Source organism: Symphodus melops (assembly GCF_947650265.1).
Source record: "Symphodus melops genome assembly, chromosome: 9".
In the NCBI taxonomy this organism is placed as follows: domain Eukaryota; kingdom Metazoa; phylum Chordata; class Actinopteri; order Labriformes; family Labridae; genus Symphodus; species Symphodus melops.
The window spans coordinates 20,465,135-20,478,715 of NC_136699.1; the positions used below are offsets into that span (position 1 = coordinate 20,465,135).

The window sequence follows — 13,581 nt, forward strand, 5'->3', positions numbered from 1 at the left end:
TGGTACTGCATGCATAAACAGAACTTAAAATTACCTTAAATTACATTCATGAGATGCCATCAGAAAAAAAAAGTTTGGTACAAGTAACAAAGTTGTTTACCGCTGCTTTCTAAACTGGAGCTATTTACTTTAAACTGGTAACTTCATGAATAGATTTGGATTCTTCTGCAGTGAGTCAGAGTGACCATAGTCCAAACACAGCCAGTGGGAACAGCAGAGAGGTGTTTACATGACTACTGTACATGTTGACACCACTGTGACACTATGCAGCATGAGACGTGAGACTTCCTCAGGTAGTCGCCTCTCCTCAACCTCTTGACCTCCCTGCCACCAATCCCTTGGAAACGTCAGTCGTGCTCTCTGAGACAAACAAAGAACAATTTAAGCTACAAACTGTTAGAAAGATAAAACAAGCAAACAGCAAAAGAGGGAGAAAAACAGCCAGAGAGCAGGAACAAGGGGGTTTGATACACCGACATAAAGCCAGCGCAGCTGAGCAAACATGGCAGTGGGAGTAGTCCTTCTGTCTGAGATGTTGTGTCAGAGATTTGGGTTCGCCAGGCAGGGAGCGAGAGCAGGAACCTAGGGTTAACACAGGAATCCTGCAGGGCCATCACTTCCAGCAGGCTGGGCCGTGAGAGTGTGATGCCCTCTCTACACAGAGCTTGTGCCTCTGTACACAGTCGATTAACAGAGAAGAAACTGCTGATGGTTAAAAAAGTGAAACAGTGAAGCAGGCTTTTTAGCCTGACCTCAATGTCAGTCTCCGTCTCCCCCAAATTGTCCTTATCTATTGTGTTTATGAGCTGATTTGCATTGAGAGTTTGTGCTCCTACTGAGTTTGTGTGAGTGAATCTGCAGGCACATTTATGCCTGTTTGAGCTTGTTTGTACATGAGCGGTAATGTTTGCAGACCTTGGAGAGTCCCTGCTCATTTGTACACACATAGATAGCTACTGATAGCCTGTGATGACCCAGCTAAATTGACCCAGCATGGTTGCGCAGCCCTCTTTGGTCAAACAGGGGCCTGAGGTTCAAAGGTGAGCCTGCAGAGCATGAGGCTTAATGGGCTGCCTATCTGTGGTGTGCTCTGAGATAGACGAGGCAGATCTGCGTTTACAAACACTGAAACAGAGCACCAGCTCAGACTTACAAGGATTCACATGCAAGAGCCAAGAAAGGTGAGAGGAGCCACAAAAACAAGGTGCAGACAGAACAGAGGCAATGCTCGGACCCCAAACCAGCCCGGCTGTCAACCTGCTGAGGACGTTTCCAAACAAACTTAATGATTGATCTGTCCTCACTCATTCTCAACACATATTCCACAACCTTCTGATCATTAATGCTCTTAACCTACTTAACAGCCCCAGGCATACACACATCCCTTTCCAACCAATCAAACCCAAGTGGCGCATTCCCCAAAGCATTCCAATCCAGGAGAGTTATTCCAGGACAGGGGACAGGGAACAGGGGACAGGGAACAGGGGACAGGGGACAGGGGGCAGGGGAACCCCCCCCTCCCACACACACACACACACACACACACACACACACACACACACACACCACCCCAACCCCTCCTACATAGAGCCAAACAAACTGTACTGGTCACAGCTCACACACCAGACAGATCAGATGTGTTTGTCAGTGAAGGGGTTTGTGTGTAGTCTTTTTTAATCCTGTAATCTGTCAAGCTGTCTTTCACTAAGGGTGAGGACTCACCTGTGATTGTATGTATTCATGCTCATCTGATCTCTGACTGTACATCCTTTCAAAGCCTCTCTTCATTCCCTCACCCTTATCCCCCCACTTCACTTCAAACTTGTACTAAACTGATATAAAAGTTACATCAGTCAAAGGATTTATTTTATAATTGTTGATTAATCTAAATCTTCCAATAGTCAATCAGGATTAAACCCGTTTTTAAATCCCATTTTAGAAATTCCATTAATTTGCATTTACAGAAAAACATGTAAGTCTTTTGTACTGTCTTAAGCTAAGGGAGCTGAACTGTTTGAATTAAACCTTGCTCATATTTATAAAAAAAAAAGGTATAAGGACCTTCTGGTAGTTCCAAGTTTACGACTTTAACTTCAAAAAAGCTCAAAGTACCAGTTAGAAAAGGTAGATGTTTGCCGTCATGAGTTTTATATTACTCTTGACTTGTCTGAGAGTGTAATGAGTCATTCAAAGATGCAGTAGTGTTGTTCCTTTCCATCACTGTGACACAGAGAGACCCTGAGGAGGCGTATCCATGGTGTGCCTAAAAGGATGCAAATTCATTTCAGACCTTATTTATTTTATTTTACTGTATTTGTCCCCAAGAGGAAATGAATTAATTGTGATTGACTAATTCATGCTGACAGCACTGATCAAAAATACTGCTACAAGTCCCAAAAACACAACACTGTATTAAGCCTAAAACCTGTCAGTGAGGTTACATTAAAAAAAATTGTAACCACAGTAATACTCAGCAAAGAAATCTCACAAGTTTATTAACTTAACTAAGCTTTTGGAAGAAAATGACTCAGATTGAGAAATTGGAAATAACCCATAGAAAAGTGTGTTTTTTAGAACAATCCACCACTCAACTGTAACCCCATTTCAAAGTGTTATGCTAACTCGTAGACTAAATAACTAAATGTGGTTCTTGTGCAGTTTTGAAACATTGCTAGTCTGAAAGCCAACTGTTGGTGGGCTCTGCCATGGCCCAGCAGTCCAGAGCTGTGCCTCGTGTTTTCTTGCTGAGCTGGATGGCTCTTCGCTGCGTGCTGTACCTTGCCACACTCAGCAGGAGCCACATGAATAGGCCTCTTGTTATGATCTTGCACGCAGACATTCGGTCACTGTAAGCCCTCTGAAGGAAAGCACTTCTATTAGAAGCATTTGGGCATTTTATTATCACTAGGGGTTAGCGAAATGCAAAGTAGAAATATTCCTGTAATGTGAAACATGCAGCTTAAGATGAAAGTCTGGGCTGGGCTCACCTTTCAGGTCTGCAACAAATTCTGTGGCTAGAACAAAGGAGCGTGTAAAAGACAGAAGAATGTGATGAAAGAATGTGGGGAAAGAACAGAAAGAGACAAAAACACCTTTGATAAGGCTAAAGGCTGATACACTGGGAAACCTAAACATTCTTTATGCTCTCTGTGGGTTGAATCCACGCTAATACATGCTGCCAATACCACAACCTGGTATGTTAATTAACTACAGCTGCGACCCCATGACCCTCGGCACCTGATAGGTAAGTCACACGGCGCCGGTCCTCCACAGCAGTGTTTGCTACATGCCTTCATCAAATAGCTATAATCCTGACACTGTTGACATTAGCCTTGGTAGCTCAGGATGCATCCGCCATGGATTCAGTTTTCTCCTCCTCTTAAGCTAAATATACCTTCATGAGGGTGATTATTTGAGCTACTGCGCTCATGGATGTCCTGCCAGTTAAAGATTCATCCACATGTGGATGCCAGCTAGCGGGCAGGCGTGAGGCGGCAGGAAAACACCTCAGCTGATGCAGATGTGTGAGTAAGAGTGCAGGTGTTTGGGAAGAGAACAACGCTGGGTATCCACATGGCCTTAATCTTGTTCCCTTTTTGATCCCCAATCAAAACATGCGAACTTCACAAAAACATCAATGTTTGATTTCTACTTCCAACAGGACCAATTCAACAATAGAATGCATGAAAAATGACGTAAAAATTATTTTATTTCCTCTAAATGTGGGCAGATCGACTGTGTTGTTATCAGAGGTATAGAATTGAGTCACTTGTGACAGCAGTCACAATTTTGTTAATTCTCCACTTTTCATGTTTTAGACATTTTATTATCAACCACTAGCTCTAAGGATGCTCCTGTCTCGGCAGCCAGAAATGTATCTTTTACTTTTGAAAATGGTTTCCAACAAAATTTAAACAAGCTCCATTCAGATTGTGTCCATGGTAAACATTAATCCATCTGCTTAGCATCAGGATGTTAACATTGTTGTGCTAACTCTTAAATGTTTTGAGAATGACTACAGTCTTAAAATCAGCTAGTATGTTTCTGCAGCCAGTGTTGCTGTTTTTCCACAGAGATTGAAGAGATACAGATGAAAGAACAGATGTTTTTCTTTAGTTGAAGGCAATGAGCCTGTCCTCGTCATCCCTGGCTGGCCAATGATGTTTCTTAGGCCAACTAAAATGTGTTCATCTTATACATGATTAATGCTGAACTTGAAACAATATTATATTATTTTTCAAAATGGATTTAAAATATTTCTGAAGTCCTTAAACTTCTGAAAACCGGTCGATGGGTGATATTGGTGGAGAGCCTGATTATGTGTAACACTCTCGAAGTGTTCTGACCCAATGTTCTCTACCCACGTCCCTCCTTAAGCTTATAAACAATCTCTGTAAATTCAGCCAATCCTCCTTCTTTCCCACCTCCTCCACGCCCCTCACAAAAATAATGAAGCTTGCCACCATCTGTGTAAACAGGCTCAGCTGTAAGACCGGCATTCTTGGACACTGGTTCCACTGGAGCCACAGCACGGCCCTGTGCGTCCAAGTCCAGTTCTAGGGATGAGAATGGTGGCAGTGGAGGTGAAAATGCAAATACAGAGGGCTGAAGTTACCCTCTTATTGGACTCTTGTTGCTCTTCCGCTGTGGAAATTTCTCAAACCAATCCAGGGATAAAAGCCTTAAGATTAGCCAGAAGGCAGGAAGAAGAGCCCTGGTTTTAATTTCTGTGGATACAAGAGCACAGAGACGACTTGGTTCTCATCATGTACATGAGGGGCGGGGGCCACCAGCGTTTGATTCATTTTGTAGGCCCTCGCATTTTTCTGTGTTTGTGTGTGCCTCTCGGAAAAAGCGTTTGTTTGCTCAAGAGCTTTATTTACATTCACAGGCACTTTTTTGGACGCACTAAATTGATTCCAGGCCCGTTCCTGGGTCATGTCCATCAGCTCCGCCACAGTCCACAAACACTGTGCACACAGCGGGACCATTCTCGAGGCCTTCTGCTCCACTGCTCTCTGCCGCAATGACACACAGCAGCCATTTTGTGGGAATGCCTTAAAAGCCTGGTTTAGCGTTTTGGTATGCATTTTATGTGTTAACCCTCTGCTTTCACCTGCATCCTTTAAATTCCCCCTCTATCCATATTTTTCCCTCCCTGGTCTGCTCTCACTTTGATTTTTTTCCAGACCATCATTAAAAGTAACTCAATGATGCAGTGAACATTGCAGGAAACCTGCTGTCAATAGACTCTGCTTGAGGAAACCGCAGGCTAGCCACTTTAAAGGGCTTAGACAGATAGTGAAACTGCTCAGCAGGAGTTCTGTGTGTGTACAGTCAAACGGCCCGTATTGTCACTCTTGGCTGGATTTCTAGTGTGCCTCTCCATGACAAGAATGTAGGGAGAATCCTGCATGTTTGTTGGCAGCGACGCTTGCACAACAAACACACGTCTCAATCTGCCAGTTACATTTCCTTCAGTGGACTTACTGCTGTACACAGCGAGGGAATAAAACAGAACTGTTTGGGACGTCGCCGTCCCTCATTATAAACAGATAAAGATAGTATCCAAAGAATGTGTTCCTCAGAGCCTCTTTGACTAGGACATCCCCCAGTCCAATCTTGAGGCCGACCTTCTGGTCAACTGCTCGGACACTCCTGCGTCTCTCTCTCTCTCTCTCTCTCTCTCTCTCTCTCTGTCTCTCCCTCTGTCACTGATAAGAACCGCCATTGTTCAGTCTCTCTAGAAACACCCCTAGCAGCACTCCCTGCCAACCTCTGACCCTCCGTCAACACCAACCTCAGAGCTGCCGGAGGTTACAGGCTTTCACTGTACGCAGGATTGCTTCCCACCCTGAACGAGCCCCTTGCCCTGAGCACAGAATCAACTCTTTGTATGTTTGATTTGTTTTGGTTTATACCTCTCTGACTCGCGCACACACTTTCCACCCTTGCAGAGACCGTGCTACAAGGAGTTCTTAGTAAAAATCGATGTCTCTGTTTCAAGGTTTTATTTCTCTTTCTCTTTTCTGCACTCATATGAACTTACTGGACATGCTTGTCACCCCCTCACTGACACAACCCCCCTGTACTGGCCTTGTTAATTAGTAGGTGTTGACTTGCGTTTGTCCCACAAAGCCACATTTTTAGAAAGTTTAATGGAGGCTTGGATTCACTCTTTTGACAAGTGGCAACACATTAAGTATTCAAATTTGATTTTGAGCTTTTTAGATTTTCCCATGCGATACTAGCTTTTCCTTTTTTCCTTTATCACTAATCTTATTCTGTGATCTAAATCCTGTAATCCCATGTAATCGCCTCTAAATTAAGTTTTGATTTTAAACTTTTGAAACTCTATTATTGCTGTTTATATCCTCAGTCGTCTTTGGCATCATGTCTCCCAGTCTTACTCTCTCGCCCTCTGCGTGGGAGGATCCCTCAGCCTAGAATAACACTGAGTGTTGTGGAGGTTGGAAGGCCGGAGCAGTGCAGTGCGGGGCTGTTGCAAAGGCCTAGGGCAGGGCCTCCTCTGGGCGTCCCGTTTGTCTTGGCCCAACATTCCCAGCCTCTCCGAGCGCCCCTGTGGTCGGCCTGTGGGTGTGGAGGCAGACGGTCACATTCCCGCCAGCCCAGGACAGAAGCATCCTGCACTGCTCCCATAGTTCCTTCTTAGCTCTCCATCAGCAGCGTCTCAGGACAAACAGCCAAGTCACACAAGTTACAGAATGTGACCAAAAAGCCAATAATCACACTTCAGCTCTGTATCTGTTGACCTCCACAAGATAATACCAAATGAATCCATCCAGGAGCTCCTGTCATGTTTTTACAGAATCATTGTCTTCCCTGCAGCTGGAAGGGCGGCTCCTGACAAAGGACTGCACACACACACACACACACACATGCTCACTAGCCAACTCAATTTCTAAATGTGCTGAGTGCAGAGTTTAAGCGAATAGTTTGCTCTGCAGAGATGAGACAAGTGATAAAATATTTGCTTTACCTCGGAAACCGTAATATCTTTTAAGCTGTCGAATCTCAAAAACCTAGATCAAATTTGACCAGCTTAGTTGTGTTATGTGCGCACATCGTCTGCCAATGTAGCAGCAATCTAAACCATCTCTCCCGTTTCATAAGGAGCACCTGTGTTTGGAGACTTAACATTCCACATACTTATCTGACCAAAAAAAGGCCTTTGTGCATAGCACACATGTACTGAATAAACTGTACTGGGCCATGGAGGTACACACTCTCCAGAAGAGTTGTAATAATGTGTCAGCTTTTTAACTGATGTGCAAAACATGTTTACTGAAAATGGAGGAGAGTTCAAATAAAGCCGGGATTGTCTTCATCATGTAATCATCACCTGTAGTTGCGGTTTGCTGGAAAATGCAGCTTTCCACTCACTGTTGCAATTTTTCTACATAGTTTGCTTGTTGTGACAACTGCACACTGTAAACTACAAGCCTCAGGCACTGAGCACTGCTCAAAACAAAACCCCAGACTCTACCCACTCCTTCTACTTCCTTCTTCCCTCTGAGCAGACAGAGAAAAAAAAACCATGATACATTCATTTAAAAACTCCAGCCAATGTTTGACCTGTGAGGAGGATCCAAACAAACATTGGATCCCCCTACAAAACCCCTACTCTCCTGAGGAATGGTCACTAAGGAAAACATAAAGTTAAAGCCTGAATCAGTCCCCAGCTGTAGACTTGTGACTGAACCTACCTGCTCATTCTTATTTTGTAACCTTTGCATAACCAATCAATGAGTAGACCTCTCTCCTGGGATGTAACTTGAGCTTATGAGGCCACGATAAAGCCAGCAGGGGGACGCTAGCTGGGAACTGTTCCTCGCATTGATAGTCTCAAAATGGTCTGAATGGACAAGCAGGAGGGCTTAACTCCACTGAAAGCACAAAGGAACTTACCTCTGTCATATTACTCACAGTTGGGAGTGTGGCCTTTATTTTTAGCAAAGTTATTCATCTAATAAGCTAATTGTCGCTGCCTATCCGTTGTTATGGCTCCTCCTTACGTGGCCCCAAAAGGAAAAGAGAAGAGAGAAAAGATGCTGAACCAGGCCTGCTTCTGTCTGTGTTTTCCTGTCTTTCACTCTCTCTCTGTCTGCACACTTCTACATGCACACAGGCACAGGTGTTCATCACTAATGATACAAGGATATTATTAGTCCCAGGCCTGTGTAGCAGTACTGGGGATCTACGTTTGCATAGTGTTCAGTCCCTGTTGGCTTGTTTTAAAGCCTGCAGAACAAGGCCCCTCTGTGGTGCTGCTCATGTCCAAGTGTTTAAACTAGTAAGAAAGGCCCTTTTCCCTGGTTTGAGAGACTTTTTTCACAGCCCAAGACTTTTTTTAACTGACATTATTGCGGCTGTAAAGCACACCAACACAATGCTCCCCCACTTAGTCTCTCGCTCTTTCACTAACACTCATGGGGACGGGTGAGCACACCCCACTTAATCATCGGCACACAAACACACAAATGCAGACGCGCATGCCCCCGCCCTCTCTCTTATCCACAGTGTATATAAAAGCGGTATCCAATTGCACCTTGAGCTTAATTGGCTAGGCAGTACAGTGTGCTGCTGTCGACAGTGACAAATCGCTCTTTCAGAGCCTGAAGAATGTCTGCCCACTGCCATGTCAGAGGACACAGAGGGAGAAAAAAGTTAATTGTCCCCTGGCCGTCATTCAAATGATGTAACTGCAAAAAAATTTATAGGAGATTCTGTGTAAGGCTTTGGAGGTTTATTTACTTCCTTTCTTTCTCTGTTTTAGACGGTGCCTGCAGTACAGAGTCCTGACAACACTAGGGAGTCAGGAGGGAGGGTCCCACTTTCTGTGGTTCTACAGAAAGAGAACAGGCCAAAGCTTTAGTGTGGGTCCCGCCTGCTGCACATGATCACACACTGGGTCAGATCAGCCATTTACCTCCAATAGATCACTCCCACAAGGGAGAACAGTAAACAGATCAGATTAGACTGTTAATTCAATTTTGGGCTATCTGTTATTTTTGGAGCTCAGCTGGGACAGTGTTCACATACACAAAGGCTGTGTGACAAAAAGGTATGTGAGAAATGCACCAAAGTTCCTGACCCACGTGTTTGTGTGTCTGGCGAGGTGCTCTGCTTCTGGCTTGACAGGGGACAGCTCAGCTCATAGTTTGCGTTCCACACCGTAGAGCTGCTTTATTACTGATATCCTCATGCCCTCTTTCATAACTCAGTCGTCTTATTCCAGTCTCCCTGACAGCTTTCTGCCAGACTAAGCAGCACACAATATGTCACTCGCGTGCTCTCTCTCTCTCTCTCTCTCTCTCTCTCTCTCTCAGACACATCCAAACACACACACACACACACACACACACACACAACACACAGAAGAGCTCTGCTCAACATCAGTAGGAGAACAGCTGTGGAGGCAGAGCAGCAAGACAGCAGTAAGCAAGAGCAGAGCTGCAGGTGAGCATGAAGTCACAGCAGTATACAGAACAGATGGAAACCAGCAAATGACTGAGCCACTGAGGAGTAGTGCTGGATTAACACTAAGAGCGTAAACTTTGAGTTATCTGAGCAAGGCCTTTAATAAAACCCTCTGTCTGTCGTTAGAGACACTGACAGTCTACTGTTAACTGTACAGCAGCACTGGAGCAAATTGGTTGCTTGAGGGCACTTTACAGCAATAGTAGAGGAGGAGGGGAAAGTTAAGGATTACAGGTTTATTGCGGTGGATTATACCACCTATGGCAGAAGCCGTAATCTGAGTAATTTTCAAAACTCCCAGAGAACTTCAGGGATTATGCCGGGATTATGAATGGGCTAGCAAAGCAATAAAGATGAGAAAATGATTGTTCAAATTATTTACAAAAGATTGTTTTAAATGTTGATGGATCCCTTGCAGCTTGCATTAATCTGCACTTTTTAATCACGTGACTGCAATTTCTTTTTAATTTAATTATCTTTCATTTATTTCTTTATTTAATGAGGACAGTGCACATTAATCAACACATCAACAATGAGCATACAAGTTACATTGTACATACAAAATACATAAAATAAAACTAAGTCTCTAACAGAAATAGACTCTCGTCAGTCAAAATGTTTGTGTTTCAGATTTGTAGACATGACTTCATACAGCTGTTTTTATTTTTTGTTTTCAGCATCTCACCGCTTAAATCAACATTTCAACACTCACTTGCAGTAAAATATGTGTGATTCAGCGTGCGTCTGCAGCATGTGACATCTGGTTATATGAAGGGCTTGTGTTTCTCGTTCTCCCGATGTAACATTGTTTTTACAGCTGTGTAAGACATCATGTGAAAGGATGATAGACATACCACACATGTTTTTCAGCTTTTGTGACAATGTTGGGTTTTAATCGTCTCCATCCTTTTTCCTGCCTCTCTTATATTTTTCATTCTTTGCCTCCTTTCACTGTCTCCCATCCATCTCCTCTCTCTCCAACTGTCTCTCTCTCTCTCTCAGACCTTGCTGACAATCTGGCAATGGAGGACTTCACCTTCCAGGAGCAGCTGCTGACCCCTCGCTTGGCCACAGCCGGGGTTGGAGGGGACTCCTCACCTGCGGCTCCGCTGTGGAGGAGCAACATGATCCTGACTCTCCCTCTGACACTTGCACTGCTCATGCCCTGTCTTCAGTGACCAGTGTACTTCTCATACAATCCCATCAACCTCCCCCTCCTCTTGGATCTTCAATACAAAGCTTTTTAATTTATCTTTAGTCATATAGCACCAATTTATAACGAGTGTTATTTGAAGACAAAGGTACAGACTGTCCCCTTGTTACGTTAAAGAACGTTTTGGTCCCAGATACAAAGTACTTCAGAAATGTTCACAACACACCTTTGAAGCACATCGGATACCCTCATGGCATTGTGTAAATAACAAACTTTCCTCTGACACATCCTACGATAATTTTGAATCCCCTCCCCACTCTTCTCATATTGACTTCTGTAAAAGATCAAAGTGACGGGAGCCCTTAGCATAGCAGCTCTGGCATGGACCTAAAGTTGAGAGCTACAAAATTGTCTGCAACACTTCAGTGGCCTGCAGCAACAATCTGGAAGAAGAAGAAAACGTTTGCTGCTTTTTAAATGGTGATGAAGGATCTCCTGCGAGGACTGGACTGCAGATGGGGAGTGGTTGTCTACTCCATTTCCCCAGAGGCTGAGGTTGTATCCCTCATTAAAAATGTACTGTACCTTAAAGTACTCTGTCACCTCCTAAAGCTCCCTATTTCTCTCTCATTTTTATGATGGTATAACTGAATTACTTTAGACTGATTCACACTCAGCGGTCTGTGTTTTCTTTTTTGTAAAGCTGGTGATGAAATGGTCCTGGGATGACAACATTTCAAGGGCTATTATATGAGTGTCTAAAAACAGTCCAGATGACTAAACAGATGATTGTTCGGTGTGTTGGTGCCATGTTTACAAAAATATTTTTATTTGAAATATTGTTCAATTTCACGGGAAAAGGCGGTTTTGTAGATTGAATTATTGGTTCCACCACAGAAATACTGCAGCAAGTCTCAAGGGTATTCTTTAGCACTGTGTGTCCTGGGATGAGTTTTAGGGAATGTAAATATGTATAAACATGTGTGAATGTATTTTATAATGTAGGTTTTCATTGGCTCACACTCTCATAATGTCTGGGCCTTGTGTTCAGTCTTGTCAGATTTGTTTAATAAGAAGTCATATTTCTACATAGTTTGTTTTGTTTTTGTTGGTTTTTAAAACTTTTCATACTCTCGTGTTTAGACGGGAAGGACACTTAATTAAACTGGACATATTTCTGGTTGCCACCCACCCAGCTGATTTCAACCATGGATCCATCTGTTCGCTGTCCCTGCTTCTCCTGGAGGGTCGCAGTCAAACTCAACCAACAGTGGGACGAGTTTAACATGGTCAGGCTGTAAGATGATCACAGGACTGAACTAATAAGAAAGACGAGTCAGTACAAATAACTTCAGGAGGTAGGTAGGTTTAACTTATTACTATAACTATGGCTCTGATCATATAGAGTACAAGAGGCCTGACACTAACACACCAAAACAGAATACGGCCTGAATAAATGTGGGATCAGAGGTCGACAGTTATATAGGTCCAGCAATATGTTTTTTTGTTGTTGTTTTTTTCAGTTTGAAGTTGATAAGAAAAGTACAATGTATAATAAACTGAACATGTTTCGTTGTTTTTTTGTGGATGTGTGTACATGCATTAATATTAACGTAGAAAAGATGTGAGGATTCCATCTGTCATTTTGGTATTATAACAACAGACAAACGTTCAAATTTCAAAACTCTGGGAAAATATGCTCATGCTTAAAAGTGAAAAGTGGTTCCTTGACAGCAGGCTGACAACATACACAAACATCCCTAATGCTGTAAGGTCCTGATCTCTGTACATCTGTATCTGATATCACATCTTTCAACAGAAGCTGAGCATGCCCACTTCAAACACAGTAAAAAAAAAAAAAACATCACAAGAAACTGTTCAATCATCAGAAAGAATAAGCTGATGTGAAAATGTGTTTTCCTCAAACAGACACTTCACAAATAGTGTGAATGCTGTTTGGAGGTACATAAGGTCTGTTGAGCTTGTGACTATTATTGAACTGTCCTGCAATCTTTAATGGAAACACAGCACACATCAATGAACAGCCATTGTACTGGGGGAGTCCATTCAGTCTTTGATTATTTTACACTTTTTAACGGGTCTGACACAGCGGATTGTAGAGTTCTCAAGGTATTTCTAGTAACAAAGAGATCAATATGAGGAACAATCGCTTGAACATTTCAGGATTGTTGTGTCAGATCCTTTAGCTTTGAAGATTTTTAAAAACACTGAACAGTTTTCAAAAACCAGGGAAGGAATTGATTTAATGGACAACTGACATCCTCGGACAGCAGCTACAGTGAGAGAATAAAATGCAGCTCTGTGTTTTGAAAGGACACACTTCTGCTGGTGGCAGTAATTACAAAGCATTGTTCCTGACCATCCTGTAAATCAGTTCCTGTTTCACCCGGTTTCACTTTTAGTGAAACCGGGTGAAACCCCCCCGCTTTAATCTTCTGAAACAGTACCATATCATTTAAACCGAGTATTCAAATGTGGAAAACTGAAACATCAAAGTGTTAACATTTCATTGGTAATTAAATATTTGATGAGTGCTGATTCCTTCACAAGACACACTAAACCCTTTGTATGTAAATTAAATTGATCTAATTAGCTAAAAGTATTACTGATTGAATAAACTTTCTGTAGACATTTTTTTTTTCTGTAGACAACACCTATTAAAACATGCTGATGTCTATGTTAGTTTTAAGGCCTTTCACTCGTAGTGTTTTGAGACCATTTGTGATATGTTCAAATCTTCCATGTGGTGACTATTTGATAGCACGAGAAAGCATTACATTATTCCACACCCCTGAAGCCCCACCATATCCTCAACCGACCAGAGTTCAGAATAAAGGTTATGAATCGTCTTCTGCTTTAGCCACCTATAGGCTGCTGAGCTCTGTTGATAAAAATAACAACTGAAA

General features: G+C 42.9%; 1 protein-coding gene across 1 annotated transcript in view; it reads left to right on the forward strand.

The window, feature by feature from the left end:
• gpc3 (glypican 3) overlaps nt 1-12,474 on the forward strand; it is a 102,634-nt gene extending 90,160 nt beyond the window's left edge. The window contains exon 8 of the mRNA XM_079352390.1: nt 10,504-12,474. Within this exon, the coding sequence (XP_079208516.1) occupies nt 10,504-10,679 (176 nt within the window). The 3' untranslated portion in view covers nt 10,680-12,474. The remainder of the gene's footprint in view (nt 1-10,503) is intronic.
• The last annotated feature ends 1,107 nt before the right edge of the window (nt 12,475-13,581 follow it).